Genomic DNA, 16,640 nt, shown 5'->3' on the forward strand with positions numbered 1-16,640 from the left:
TAGTGCAGTTTGCTGCCTTTTACTCCCTTCTCTTTTCCTCTTTCCAACACGTGTGTCATGCTTGCAATACAGATGAGTTGTTATGATAATAAATTGCCTAGGACCTGCATCAATCACATAAGGTTCTCTGCTGCAGCCCCCATCTGAGCTGCCTATGGTTTCAAGTAAGTCAAAGCCAGAACACAGCTCATTAGTCAATGCTGAAGGTAGTTTATCATTCCTTGTTGGATCTGATTAACAATGACCAAACAAGCTCATGTTTGCAGTAATTTGCTCAGACCATAGACTAGGTGGCGCAGTGTTGCAGTGGTTAGCATTATCACCTCACAGCAATAAATTCACCTCAGCTAAGAATCGAACTGGAGAATGTATTGCTGTGAGGTGATTATGCTACCCGCTGAAACACTGCGCCACCTAGTCTATGGTCTGAGCAAATTACTGTAAACATGAGCTTGTTTTCTTGCTAGCTTGTTTGCTCATTGTTAATCAGATCCAACAAGGAATGATAACCTACTTCTACCTTCTTTGCGAAGTCTGCATGCCCTCCCTGTGTTCGCATGAATTTCTTCCAGGTGCTTCAGTTTTCTCCCACATTCCAAAGACATGCATCAGGAGAGTTTCTTCCTGGGCTTCCACTGAAAATGAGCTCTGTCCCAGTCGGACTTTCACAGTAAACAAATGTTAATTAAATAAATATTGTGGGCCACACATAATCTCTGTCTGACTTTGGCAGGATTCCAGTTTAGAAGGGACACTTTTTCTAGAGAAATGGCTACAGAATATCCAGGGCCTTATGCACATAATGCATTTAAGGGCCACCATTGCTTACCTATCATATGCACATAATACACTTCAGGGCCAACACTCTATATCTATCATATGCACACGATATAAGTCAAGGCCGCCACTGCTTACCTATCATAAGCACATGATACAGGTCAGGGCCACCACTGTTTACCTATCATATACACATGAAACAGTTTAGAGCCACCACTGTTTGCCTATCATATGTGCATGATACAGTTCAGGGTCACTACTGACTACATATCATGTACACATGATGCAGGTTAGTGCCACCACTACTTACCTATTATATACATATGATACAGTTCAGGGCCACCACTGCTAACCTTTCATAAACATATGATACAGTTCAGGGCCTCCACTGCTTACCTATCACATACACATGATACAGTTTGGTGCCACCACTGTTTACCTATCATATAAACATGAAACAGTTTGGGGCCACCACTGTTTACCTATCATATGTATATGATACAGTTCAGGGCCAGCACTGCTTACTCATCATATGCATATCATACAGGTCAGGGCCACCATTTCTTACAGATCATAAGCACATGATATAGGTCAGGCCTCCACTGCTTACGTATCATATACATGATACAGTTCAAGATCACCACTGCTTGCCTGGAATATGCACATGATACAAGAGCCTGGCTCCATATAGACTAATACAAAAACTCTATTTTATGCTATAAATAGTAGTCAAGTATGAGAAGTGAGCATGAATGAATCAACTACAGACATTAACCGAAAGACTTATTGAGTCATCTCACCGTTCACGCAGTTCAGTAGACAATCCACCCAAATAGTACGAATAAGAACTAAATTGCTTTAATCCTGAGTCTATGGTGGTCCTTTTCTTCTTAAAAATCACAACAATTTTTCCGCTGCTTTGGAAAATGACTTGAAGCTGAAACAAGAAGAAAATAAAAAAAATATAAAAAGGGAAGTCCTACTTCTAAATGACTCAATCAAAAAGCTTCATTTTTATTCTAAATCACAAACCAATAAGAGTATTATGAGCATGTATTCATGTTGAACTTTTGTATATAATGAAATATAGATACTAAGGTGATTATCAGGTGTAACTATCTTAGTGTTGCTTCTGACTCAGTCTACCCACTCTTTACTCTAAAACACTTGCGGGACAAACACTGTAGCGCAAATTAAATGTTTCAGTCATTTACTGCAGTTAAAGAAATATGGATATAGTGAATTAGCACACACACACACACACACACAACATATATTATAAATACACAATTAAATTACATCTCACACATGAAAGTGCATAAGAACTACACCTTATTCTTAGGCTACAAGTCTTTCATTAGATAGGCACTGATAAAAAAAAAATTGTGTAGCACTTTGTAAACATTTACCTTGATACTGGCTTATATGTATCTTTTTGTTTGATTTATGCTCCCACTTCTGTAACTTGTATGATGCTGTAAGCTGTCTTGAGCAATTCTTGTGTTAAGAAATGGGGAAAATGAATGTCTGCTACTGACTGGATTTGCGTGTTTTTTTACGCAACTTTGTAAGACAGTCATATTATATAATGGGTTCAGTAAATTAATCGATCACAGCACTGAAATCTCATTTAACACAATCATTAAAACTCAATTTCTTCAAAAGGAAGGGCCAGTGAACTGAGCAGTAACCTGACCAAATAATGTCCACATTTGTAACTGCATTTTAAGTGTTTATTTCCTAGCCTGGTGCTACAGCTTATTAAATGTTGCAAGCATTTTCCTAATCTGCCTTTTTAAACATTTCATGCAGCACTGTGATAATATATACTATATCAAGGAAAATGGAAAAAAAATGAAAGCTTGGGAGAGGAATAATGTTACAAAATGATCAAAATGAAGAAAAAAAACAGCAACACATGATGCTGGTTTGTGTGCACTGGTCATTTTGACCACTCCAATGTCATTTAACCCCCTTGGGCTTCATCCCTGGAGGGGTGAATTCTGTTGTTACAAACAAACTGAAAATCATACAGATACCAGTACTACACATTGCTTAATTATATCATTTGAGGATGGAACATAAAATGCCCTTGAGCTGAAAAAACGGTGACTCACATGTATTCTGTATAGTTTACATGGGTAGACATGATTATATGCATAACAGTAGGGCTTTATTCTTAGGCCTTTATTAGAAAAAGAGGTGACAAGTGGATGTCATAGTGTGTGCATTTACTGAAGATATCTTGAATAAAGATCATGATGGCTTGGAAGGCAATAAAATGAGATTGTCTGTAACTGTTCTTCAATAACATTTAAGTAGAGAATACATTTCATTGCAGAAGCATGAATTGTTTTTTAAACAACTAAATTAGAAATATAGCCCTTCTACAAAGTAAAGTAAGGTGTAATGATCTTAGATTTAAATATGAGGTTATACAGCAGGGCAATGTAGTAACTATTTCTTGGGCTTAATTTAGGTTGCGGGATTTAGTCCTGTGGTTGGCTGGCACCTCATCTACAATTAGTATCTTATGTCCAGTGAGTGCAAGGAAAAGTTTTGGCTCAATAATGGCCCTGTAATGGAGGAAGCTGTGAACTGGAGAAGAGCATGTTGAGTGAAAGTTATTTGCCCAGTGTTAAGGTTCATAATAGACTGCAGCCTAATGGTGGCCAGGTGGGAGTTAATGACTTGATGTGTTGCCCTCACATGGATAAAGAGGCAGGCACTATGGAGCTTGTTATGCATGTGTTAGAGGCAGGAAAGACACTGGTCTTGAGTTGTAACTTACCTTCACCAAGAAATGGTACAGAAATGCAAGAAAATTGGCTTTAACAATTGACTAACTAGTTAGTGCTATTCTTATGTGCTCCAGTATGTGTTGGGCTGGGATGAGATGGTAGATGAGGCTTCCTGCTTCATTGGGGATGGCTTATACCTGTCATACTGGGGCTTCCTCATACTGGCTAAAGCCTTTGCTACCCCCGTAATGCTCTTTGGAGCAAGAGTGCTGCTAGTGGCCATTTTTGTACAGTAAACTGAAACTCAAATGGAAAACACTGGTGGAACTACTGAATGCTATGAGTGTAAATAGGAAGATGCCTGAACTTATTTATTTATTTACTCCCTTTTGTTTAGTGAGAAAGTGTAACTGGGATTAGATGCCCATTTTCAGTGGAGGTCAGAGGAGAAAAGTTCCACAAACATTGACTGCAATAACAATGAACAATACAAATATATAAAAGTATAAACAGTTTTTTACAATGCTGAAAAAGTTTCCTTTACATGAGCAAATAATAGTTAATATAATCATATACAGCTATACAGGGATTAGAAAAAAGACTTTTTTCTATTAAGAACTAATACATGACGTGGTTTAATCATAAAGCAGGGGATTGACTGAAAATAAATAAAATCATACAGATTTTGCAGTTCGTAGTATGGAGAGAGTGTCAAATTTAGTTATCAGTAGGGGAATAAAAAGGCTGAAGTGGAAAGGAAGGGAAAGTGATGGAGAAAGACTGTGACATGGAGAAAATAAAAATAATACCAGAAGAGGGATAAGAAAGGGGTAAAATGACAGAAAGGTGAGAGAGTGAAGGTAGACATCAGCTGCTGAAGTAGAGGTTAGTGTGGTGAAGACATATGAGTGGTTGAGGACTACCACACTGGGTATGAGCTATAAGTAAGGGGGAAGGGAAAAGATGGTGAGATATTATGCCAACTTGCGGGTAAGGTGCATTTACATAGTTTTAGTTTTCTTCAGGTGACTGTTCAATGTAGCTTCAAGTGTTGTACATTGCGTAAGAGTCAGACTGAGCTTGAAAGGTTGCTCCAAGGTTTACTGATACTAACTGTGGACAGTGAGTCCCTGTAAGGGTTACTGCATTTTTGAGGCTGGACTAGGTTGATTCCTTTGGAGTATACATTTCTGTTTGGTGAGTACCATTTAATTAGGTTAGACAAAGAGAAAGTTTTGGAGCATACATCTCAACCTCTTAGCTCAAGAAATCTGGACAAAGCCTGATATAATGGGGGGACAAAGGCCCAAAAATAGGGACACATTGTAAATATTGCTCTTATAAACTTAAAAAGTAGCTAGAATAACAGGATTTGTATTAAAATGCACTTCCTAAACTATATGAAATCTGAAGGTCAAATGTATGCCATTATTTGTGATTTCATTCCACAGATCATCCCAGTGATTTGCCAGAAAACCACACATTTTATGAGGAGCAGACAAAAGTTTCAGGCAAAAATCTGGACATTCTGTGAAAATCTGGACAGTTGAGAAGTATGTTTGGATGGGTTGTGTAGTAAATTGTGTGCCCTAACTAAGTGGGTAAAAGAGATCTGGTGAGGGAGTTTGAGCCATATTATGGTGCCTAAGGATATGCAATGATGGGATTGAATTTGGGGGTTACATGCATATTTACTAACTTTGCCTTAATACTGTTGAAGACTGAGATGGTAGAGAAGTGGAGATGAGTAAATATTGCTGAGGTGTATAGCAGGCTAGGAAGGAAAAGAGAGGTAACAAACTTTCCTGCTGTGGTCACTGATGATGCATTTCTCAGTTAATGACCCCAGCGTATGATTTTTTTTTACTGCAAACTCTATGTGAATACCAGACTTAACTTGATGTTGATGGCAATACCTAGTAGTTTAACACCAGTAACCAGCTTGATTTTTGTTTTGTTTGTGGAGACAACAATGAGGTTATTTCTGTTTGGAATTATATTTTGGGGATGAAATATAAATACTTTGGTTTTCTTTGGGCTTAGAAGCAGTTGGGATTTCCTTTAGCAGACAACTTGAGTTTATCCTGCAATGCAAACATATTCGTATTTCTATAGATACTGAGTCATGGTAACAATGCAGTGACAACAGTCAATCTATACCAAGGTTTAGAGTTTATCATGCCTTCAGACCCTTGGGTAACTACACAGGAGTATCTGTATTTGTCAGCAACACCATCATTTCATGTCAAACTACTCATGACCCTAACTTGGAGCTACCAGAGATCCAAATCACAATTAATAAACCCAACTATCACTTCAGTGCTGGTGAAGGATCTTCATCAATGTCCCCCAACCACCATGGAAATTACCCTAATACCACTGAGGGGTTAAATATCAAACCAAATACCTTCTTGCCATGGGATTTCAATTACCCAAGTATGAATCGTCACACTTAGATCTCAACATATTGATAAGGTTAGTATTTCCTATATTATATGCTAGAACAGATTATAATACTTCATGCTAGAGGATCTAATATCCTTTATTTGGTTCTTGCCAACCTTGCCTCATACTGTATCCCACCCTGCATCACCTCATCCCTAGTTAAATCTAACCACAAGTTAGTCATCTTCTCTGTCAGGCCTAGAGGTACCACCCCAACCACCAAATGAGACAATTTTTAGGGACTTCACTATGGTAAACCTATTTCATTGTATAGAAGAACTATGTCAAATTTCGGGTGTATATCAAAAGTTTGAATGCTGATAAGTTCGAACACCAAAACCTCGAACTTGAAAGTCCAAAGCCTGAAAATATCGAAGCTGCAGAACATCGAATTCTTTCCCAGGGAAAGAATTTGGTGGGCCATTTCCACGGCTTCGCTATTTCCTCCACTGTGGTGCGATTTCGGAGTTGGTATATTTAAGTAGGGGGGTGGGGGGGCTTTGCCCCCCACTTTTCAAATAGTTTGCAGTGTTCATGTGTTTTGTGTTTTGTACTGGAACAGCGATTTTTTTCCCCAGGGAAAAAAGATCACTGTTCTTAGTCTTCAGAGTTTTCAGCTTTCGTGGTTTTGGGTTCGATGTTATCATATTCGAAGTTTTGACACTTCGATGATGTGATATAGACCCCAAAATTCCTATCAACTCCTTGTCAATTGACCCAGTTGAGAGGGCTGTTGCATTAACCTCCAAGTTTTATTAGCCTCTAAACAGCTGCACAGAAAAGTCAGTATCCATCCACCCTAAATATAATGATAAATTCAGGAATAAACCTTTCTGATGGAACTCCCATATATAACAGAATACGAAAAATAATGAAAAGTTGTTAGAAATCCTCTTCCATTTATCTCAAGACTATAATGAATCATGTCAGTAAGGAACTTAAGGGTAATGTTAGAAAATGGAAAGCAGGGTATGAGCTTAAGGTTGCTACAGACACCAAAAAAACTGCAAATCATTTTTCAGTTATGTCAGGAAATTAAGGAATAATATCCAAGAATGCACTGAGCACATCCATAACAATATCACATATTCCAATTTCAACAATGTTGCCAATGTATTAGCAGATAAAATTAGTGATAGCTTTATCCTACCTTCCCACATTATTGCCCCCAGTGTCCCTGAAAATGTAGATCCTCCTTAAATCACTTTGGAACAAGTCTTGGAATTTGTGTCATATACAAAAAAATAGCAATTCCATAGAACCAGATAACTTACCAGGCCTCCTTCTCATCAGTGCCAAGGGTGCACTGCCTGAGCCTCTACTTAAACTGTACAGCCTCAGTCTATTCACATAGTTTGTGCCCAGTAACTGGAGAACAGCCACCATGACTCCCGTACACAATATTGGGGGGCCTCTCTACCATTCCAGGTAAATATAGGCCCATCAGCTTCAAACATGTAAAGCCATGAGCCATACCATAGTATAACATGTCTGCAGACATAGGCACCGTGACTGATTTAGACCCCTATCAGTTTGTTTTTGTGAAGGGCATGCTCTAACTTCTGAACCTCATAAGTTTTTTTGAAAAAGGTTACAGAGGTTGTGGACAGTGGTCACTCTGTGGATAACGTTAACTTTCACTTGGCCAAGACTTCTTACACCGTTTCCCATCATACCTCTCAACCTCTTAGCACATGAAATCTGGACAAAGCCTAGAATTATGGAGGACAAATTTTCCAAAATAGGGACAAATTTTAAATCTCTCTCTCATAAACTTATAAAGTGCTAGAACAAAAGGATTTGTGTTAGCATGCATTGTCTGAAGGACATGTACAGCCCTGCTTAAAGTGGGAGGTGACTACTATTATGTTCTTGAAAACAGAGATACAAACTTTTAAGTGTATCTTCCTAAAGGTGTCTATGACTAGGCATTTTATGGTCCTCGTGACTGCTTCTCAGTACTGTTCTTATTTTTCTGAGGCCAAAGGTCAGCAGAGAGAAAGGGGTACTGCGATGAGGAAACAAAAAAAAAGTATCTGAACTGAATTTAGTTTTCCTTACTTTTAGTAATTTTAGAAAGAGGGTAAATTAAAATAGATAGATAGATATATAGATAGACAGACAGACAGACAGAGAGATATTATTCCCAAGAACAATAATTTACAGAATGGAACAACTGAAAATTATATTAACTATGGTTGGGCAAAGGGGCAGCTGCTCTTAGGTGCTTTGATTGTCAGATGCTTATGGTGTGAAATTGCACTACTAGAATTCATTTATGAAGCTGCATGGATTTCCCGGCATCAGAAATAAATGCTGATACTGATTTAGTGGTTGCAGCTGAAGCTCAGGGTGTTCTGGTAAGTGGAGCAAAAAGTTTATTACACTTGAAACAAACAGCTTTCTACACTTACAGGAGTACAGAAGTATAGAAGACCTTTTTTTTCTTGGTTTTCAACTTTGGGTTGAGGGACACCAGTCTTGGGAACTGCCCAGGCTGCTAGATGACCAAAGTATGGCTCTAATTAAAGTAATCTTAAGAATGTTTAAGTGTAGCCCTATAAAGGCTTACTTAGTAAAATTAGCAAACAACTCTCCTGTTTGAGAAATTACAGAAATTCATGGGTGCGTGGGAAATGTGAACTTGTTCACGTTGTTTAGAATGATGGGGAGAATGTTCCTTTTATTTAGAATGATAAATGCCACCTCTAGGCATTCAGCAATGCAGAGACATAATCCCTATCTGGAATATCACAGTTTCAAACAGCTAGAGAAATAAAATAAGTACCTTTTGATCTTGTCCATCATTCATGAGCTCGTCAATCGTTTGCTCAACAACAGGATTTGTCTCAGTTTTGTATTTGACTACTGGGTAGCCATCCTGAAGCTCTATGCTGAAGAATTGTCCCTAGAAGATTTAAAGATAAGAGGGCATGAGGCATGAAATAAGTAGCACCAACGTATGATGCTGACCTTATTCACCTACCAAAATATTAGAAAAAAATTGTTTTTGTGTAACATCACAACCAAAATAAAACAATAAGCAGTCAAGCACAAATTCAGCTACTGTTAAGTCCACTGTTGGAAAACATTTATACTCCACATACTGCAACATGCTGAGTTGATGAAGGAAATGTGCTGATGAAAGCAGATGAAAGCAGACTGTGTTTTAGACAGTGTGATACACAATGTGAAATATTTTCTTCAAACCTGGAGAATGCCAGAAAACTGGCAGGGGGGCCACATTTACATTTTCTTTTTTTCTGAAGAGTGCGTTAACAATTGGAAGTGCCTTTTAAATGTCACAAAGCAGTTTCCTTCACACACACACACACACACACACACACACACACACACACACACACACACACACACACACACACACACGCATAAACATGTGAGCACGTGCACACACGCATACACACACACACACACACACACACACACACACGCATAAACATGCAAGCACACGTACACACACACACACACACACACACACACGCGCGTGCTTAAACATGCAAGCACATGCACACACGCATACACACACACACACACGCATAAACATGCAAGCACACGTACACACACACACACACACACACACACGCATAAACATGCAAGCACATGTACACACGCATACACACACACACATAAACATGCAAGCACATGTACACACACACACACACACACACACACACACACACACACACACACACACACACACACACACACACAATGTGTATATGTGTGCGAGCTTGAGCCTCCATTAGTAGTGGCAATACATGGAGAATGGGATTGGTTTTAGTGTTTTCGACTACAGAGGAGTATGAGTGTCACACTAAAAGTTCTCACTTTGGTGCTCATTACTGTACATGTAAGCATTAGAAATAGTAAACCTCCAATGTGCTAATTATCAAGGCAATGAAGGCTTTTTTAGCATGTCCTAGGCAGATCTAAGGCAAAAACATTCCCACTGAGCCTTAGAAGAATGGTGGCAGAGGCTTCACAACCATTAAACGTGCCAAATATTTGAGCAGTAATGGAAATCATGCGACACTACTCTGCACCCCTAGACTTCTACTGCCTTCTGTGCCTAGAAGCATTATTACCCCTTACTTGTTCCTACTACGTTGCAGATATCTGCTCAGCACATATTACTTTGATGTATATTCTTTGTAACACTACTCTGCACCCCTAGACTTCTACTACCTTCTGTGCCTAGAAGCATTATTACCCCTTACTTGTTCCTACTACGTTGCAGATATCTGCTCAGCACATATTACTTTGATGTATATTCTTTGTAACACTACTCTGCACCCCTAGACTTCTACTGCCTTCTGTGCCTACAAGCATTATTACCCTTACTTGTTCCTACTACGTTGCAGATATCTGCTCAGCACATATTACTTTGATGTATATTCTTTGTAACACTACTCTGCACCCCTAGACTTCTACTGCCTTCTGTGCCTAGAAGCATTATTACCCCTTACTTGTTCCTACTACGTTGCAGATATCTGCTCAGCACATATTACTTTGATGTATATTCTTTGTAACACTACTCTGCACCCCTAGACTTCTACTGCCTTCTGTGCCTAGAAGCATTATTACCCCTTACTTGTTCCTACTACGTTGCAGATATCTGCTCAGCACATATTACTTTGATGTATATTCTTTGTAACACTACTCTGCACCCCTAGACTTCTACTGCCTTCTGTGCCTAGAAGCATTATTACCCTTACTTGTTCCTACTACGTTGCAGATATCTGCTCAGCACATATTACTTTGATGTATATTCTTTGTAACACTACTCTGCACCCCTAGACTTCTACTGCCTTCTGTGCCTACAAGCATTATTACCCTTACTTGTTCCTACTACGTTGCAGATATCTGCTCAGCACATATTACTTTGATGTATATTCTTTGTAACACTACTCTGCACCCCTAGACTTCTACTGCCTTCTGTGCCTAGAAGCATTATTACCCCTTACTTGTTCCTACTACGTTGCAGATATCTGCTCAGCACATATTACTTTGATGTATATTCTTTGTAACACTACTCTGCACCCCTAGACTTCTACTGCCTTCTGTGCCTAGAAGCATTATTACCCCTTACTTGTTCCTACTACGTTGCAGATATCTGCTCAGCACATATTACTTTGATGTATATTCTTTGTAACACTACTCTGCACCCCTAGACTTCTACTGCCTTCTGTGCCTAGAAGCATTATTACCCCTTACTTGTTCCTACTACGTTGCAGATATCTGCTCAGCACATATTACTTTGATGTATATTCTTTGTAACACTACTCTGCACCCCTAGACTTCTACTGCCTTCTGTGCCTAGAAGCATTATTACCCCTTACTTGTTCCTACTACGTTGCAGATATCTGCTCAGCACATATTACTTTGATGTATATTCTTTGTAACACTACTCTGCACCCCTAGACTTCTACTGCCTTCTGTGCCTAGAAGCATTATTACCCCTTACTTGTTCCTACTACGTTGCAGATATCTGCTCAGCACATATTACTTTGATGTATATTCTTTGTAACACTACTCTGCACCCCTAGACTTCTACTGCCTTCTGTGCCTACAAGCATTATTACCCCTTACTTGTTCCTACTACGTTGCAGATATCTGCTCAGCACATATTACTTTGATGTATATTCTTTGTAACACTACTCTGCACCCCTAGACTTCTACTGCCTTCTGTGCCTACAAGCATTATTACCCCTTACTTGTTCCTACTACGTTGCAGATATCTGCTCAGCACATATTACTTTGATGTATATTCTTTGTAACACTACTCTGCACCCCTAGACTTCTACTGCCTTCTGTGCCTAGAAGCATTATTACCCCTTACTTGTTCCTACTACGTTGCAGATATCTGCTCAGCACATATTACTTTGATGTATATTCTTTGTAACACTACTCTGCACCCCTAGACTTCTACTGCCTTCTGTGCCTAGAAGCATTATTACCCCTTACTTGTTCCTACTACGTTGCAGATATCTGCTCAGCACATATTACTGTGATGTATATTCTTTGTAACACTACTCTGCACCCCTAGACTTCTACTGCCTTCTGTGCCTACAAGCATTATTACCCCTTACTTGTTCCTACTACGTTGCAGATATCTGCTCAGCACATATTACTTTGATGTATATTCTTTGTAACACTACTCTGCACCCCTAGACTTCTACTGCCTTCTGTGCCTAGAAGCATTATTACCCCTTACTTGTTCCTACTACGTTGCAGATATCTGCTCAGCACATATTACTTTGATGTATATTCTTTGTAACACTACTCTGCACCCCTAGACTTCTACTGCCTTCTGTGCCTAGAAGCATTATTACCCCTTACTTGTTCCTACTACGTTGCAGATATCTGCTCAGCACATATTACTTTGATGTATATTCTTTGTAACACTACTCTGCACCCCTAGACTTCTACTGCCTTCTGTGCCTACAAGCATTATTACCCCTTACTTGTTCCTACTACGTTGCAGATATCTGCTCAGCACATATTACTTTGATGTATATTCTTTGTAAGTAACCTGCATACCTCAGGAGTGACACGTTAAAATAAAACATTTGCAAGATGATGAGTGAATGAAATGCTTTCACATAACAGAAATAAGCTATAATGCAAAGAGCTAAAGGCTGGGTGTCAGGTATACCCAAAACATGACACTGCCTAATATTACACATTTCTCCAAAGTATTTGGTACTGGAAAACAAATGCATTTACATGAAAATGGTGTGGTTGCACAGATACAGGTAGGATTATGAAATGACATCAGCCTAGCTGGAACTTTTGCACTCTGAAAGAGAATACTGTTTTCTTGTAGCAAATTGCAATTTATAACTAATGCAAAGTTATCCACCAGAGAGATGCATGCAAGTTGATGGAAACTAGTCTGAGTAATTAGATCTACAGTATGAGCACTGCACATCTTGTTGAAATACAAACCGTTAGGAGCATTTAAATAATTGAATGGAAGTACCTTTTGAATGAAAACTGTTAAAATTATTGAGTGTTTCAAAATCTGTACTCCCCCAACACACAAAAAAAAAACATGTCCCAAGGATTGATTGTCATCCCATTAGATGTGTTAAAGGGCACTGAGTGCCACACAAATGAGCTAACAGCCACCAGGCTGAGCTTTCACAAATGGTAAATAAATAAATAAATAATAGAATTGGAGTACCTCTGTAGTCATTAGTAAGTGGAGGGTGGGAAAGGTAAACCTCTACTAAAACTCTACTAAAACTCTGCATGCAGTCATATCCATGCCTTACATATTACAACTGCATAAAAACTTTTAGCTATGTTTTGCAGTTTGATTAATTCACAGAAAATGGCTAGGTAAAAAGTTCAGGTAGTGTGCAACGATGCTGTATGGCAGTTATAGTAAATTTACAACAGCATCACAGCTGTAGATGTGATCAATTAATTCTTTTACAGGGCAAACAGATTAGCTTTTCTTCATCTGCAGCACCATGCAAGTTGCCATGACATATCTCTGATAAATCTATACAGTGCATTTATGTCTTTCACAGAAATGTAATTACAAACACGGACCCTTTCTGAACAACTATCTTTTCTCACTTTCCCCATATACTACACTAAAGAGAGAAAAGTAAATAAAACAACAGAAGAAAAATACAGATACTTCAGAAATAGTGTGGGATACAACCCTGGAAATTCACTATAAATGGGTGCTGTACTGATGGCAGGAAGATATATTTCATTTGAGGTATGTTTTTCAGCTCTGCAACAAACAAAAACGTGAGCTATTTGGGCACATTTTTTCCCTCAAACTTTATTACAGTCAACCATCTTGAAAACAGTGTGATACAAGTTTGAAAGTCATATTATGGGACTGTAAATAACATGTACCCTCCATGTCAAGAGCTTCAGTGTGACAATTACCATCATTCTGTGACAAAATAATGCAATGTTTTAGTGTAGTCCTACTTCATTTCTGTAGCCATTCCCCAAGGGACCTCAGGCCTTTCTTACCCTTTCACAGATCACACTGGAAACTCCCCTTTTTGCTGTTTTATCACGGACATAATGTTTTGGATGGCTGGTACCACAAATTCTTAGGGAGTTGAACTTTATGACTGCATTACAGACCAGTAGGCAGGGACTTTTTCGAAGTGAAATTGTGGCTAGAAGCCATCGTCTGAGAAGAATGATGGACTTGCCAGAATTCCAGATGTGAAGGTACTATACAGTTATGACACATAGACACTGCATGTGATTCCATTATCTTGCCTGTCAGTCATATGTCACCCTTAATGCTACGCTGTGGGTCTCCATTAGGAATGTGGCTAATGCTGCTAGTCCATTTACCCTTTGTGAAACAAGACAGCATGTCATTAGCTGCTTCCTGCTTCATCCTATTGTCCAGCTTTCCGGGCTCAGCCTGTTTACTGAACCAGACATTTTTACTATGAGAGATTGTGACACAATTCCTTGCATCTTAATTCTTCACTAGCAAAACCTCAAGATTTACATGTGACAGAATGATGCAGCTTGCAATAAACACTTTTTACAGGGGACCTGCCCCCCCCCCCCAACACACACACACACCGCAAGGCTGTACAACACTAGGGAAGGGTGAAAATTCCCGAAATAGTGCACAGTGGTCTTGTGGATTCACTTGTGCTGTCACAGAGTAAGGGAAACAAGTGGTATATATTTCATTAACACCTATGTGGTGTGGAATGTCACACCCCTAGCAGCCTACACACATCTTTGCATTCCACATCATTTTCTGAAAAATCAACTTCAAAAGCATAAGTTAAACAAATGCAAATATTTTATGAAAAATAAAAGCTACTAGAACTGTACAAATAGCAGTGTGATCAGTCAGTTGTGTTTTTGAGGTCATAATAGTGCATTCATTGTTTTTCCATAAATAGTATAATATATTATACATTCACACAAACCCAGAATTATGTTTTTTGCTAAACTTTCACAAGCAAATTGTCATATCTTGGAAAATATACAACACAGATATGAATTGTTGGAACTCTTTGGTTAGCCAGACATATGTTTTCACATGACAGCAAGAAAGTCTTCTCTAACTGCATGTTTAATTAGATATTTACAGAAATAAGAAAATACGTGCTTAATTGTATAATTAGCAATATATATAAGCATTGAATATCTCTCAAGATGTGCACCTTAAAGTGTAAATATCAAAGACAGTTTTCTTCAGCAGCATCTAAGGTTTCACCTGATGCCATGTAGCAGTTTGTAAGTCCTTTGGGTTTTGAAATAGTAAGTACATATGGAAATAATGTTTGGTTTCTTAATTACTAAAAAATACTAGCAATTTATCAAGTACAATATGATATAAATGGATATTGACAATGAATTTTCCTGTGTCTCACCATGGTATTTCACACCATGCTCCCCAACTGCATGTACAGCTCTCAGTTATGAAAGTATGATTTTTAATATGAAAGCATGAATAAATGAAAAACTGGTTAATTTCTTTGCTGCAGGACATCCTAGATTATTTGTTAATAAATCCTTGCCTTTTCTGATATTGCCTTTTATTAACTGGTAAGTCAGTTAGTTAAAGATGCCAGATCCATAAATGATCTGGAGACCATAAGGAGCAATGGGTGTTCGCTGGAAGTATACAAAAAGGCGTTATAGGTGTGAACGAGATATACAGAGTTTAGACTCTTCCATTTTCTCTGTGACTGAGCAGTCTCAGAAAGACTGCGCATACAAGTAGCCGGGAAGGGGGGGATCACAGAGGTGGTGCAGAGGGACTTGCTACCTTACAGAACTGATTTATTTCCAGTTCTTTCTTAGGTTTCAGTAAGTGTATTCATATAAAAAGAGTGTGGTAGCACTGAAAATTTTAGCAAGGCCATGACTTTGATAATTGATTCATACTGAGCTGGCACTTGCTAGACATTGATAAGTTGGGCAACATTTATTTACCTGTCTAATTAATGATTGCTTTAGCGTTTGATGTTATTGTCTTGTTTAATTCTCAACGATATTGTTTAATGTTACCATCTTGTTTAATTTTACATTAGAACTGTTAGTATTTGTTACCCTTACATACTGCAGAGTGCACTGCTTGCGACTTTTGTAAAATTTTATTTGATTGGTTTATAAAACTTCTTTACAGTGAAACTAAAGGAATAAATGCAAATGTGTCACAAGCACTGGAAATGTCCTGGAAGCAAACAGTCAACCCACAAATGTGTCTTTCAGACTTCTCCCTCTTGTATCATTTTTGAGATAGGGAAGTGGGGAACTCAGTAAAGCTGCAAAAATGAATAGTTTACATTTATTGCAAAAAGTGTCATCTGAAAATGAAGGATACGAACACCTGTCCAAAGATGCCTGTACTTTTTGAAAAGCTTTAGAAGCCATACATTGCATAGTTTCTGAAATATTTACTTTTTTAAACTCTTTTCCATAATAGTCTGTAGAAATATTCTGTAAGAGTCCAATGGTGTATAAATGTCCTACGGTGAAGCTGAAATAAAAATCTCATGAAAGTCACACTTGTAAGTATGTTTCAGTTTTGTAAACTTAGTTGATAGCATATGTCACAGCACTGGAAACAGGAACAGCAGGGGAAAAGTCCCCATTTTTGGCACATGCCAATTAATATATGTATACCTATACGTACAGAGT

At 38.4% G+C, this 16,640-nt stretch overlaps 1 protein-coding gene across 3 annotated transcripts in view; it reads right to left on the reverse strand.

Moving 5' to 3' along the window:
• LAMA3 (laminin subunit alpha 3) overlaps nt 1–16,640 on the reverse strand; it is a 2,187,360-nt gene that overhangs the window by 133,714 nt on the left and 2,037,006 nt on the right. For all 3 annotated transcript variants that reach the window (XM_044065357.1, XM_044065355.1, XM_044065356.1), the window contains exons 63-64: nt 8,752–8,871; nt 1,578–1,714 (exon numbers count right to left, since the gene is read on the reverse strand). In XM_044065357.1, the coding sequence (XP_043921292.1) occupies nt 1,578–1,714; nt 8,752–8,871 (257 nt within the window). The remainder of the gene's footprint in view (nt 1–1,577; nt 1,715–8,751; nt 8,872–16,640) is intronic.

The sequence above is a fragment of the Protopterus annectens genome, chromosome 3.part0 (genome assembly GCF_019279795.1).
Source record: "Protopterus annectens isolate FY-2018-M chromosome 3.part0, PAN1.0, whole genome shotgun sequence".
Classification (NCBI taxonomy): domain Eukaryota; kingdom Metazoa; phylum Chordata; order Ceratodontiformes; family Protopteridae; genus Protopterus; species Protopterus annectens.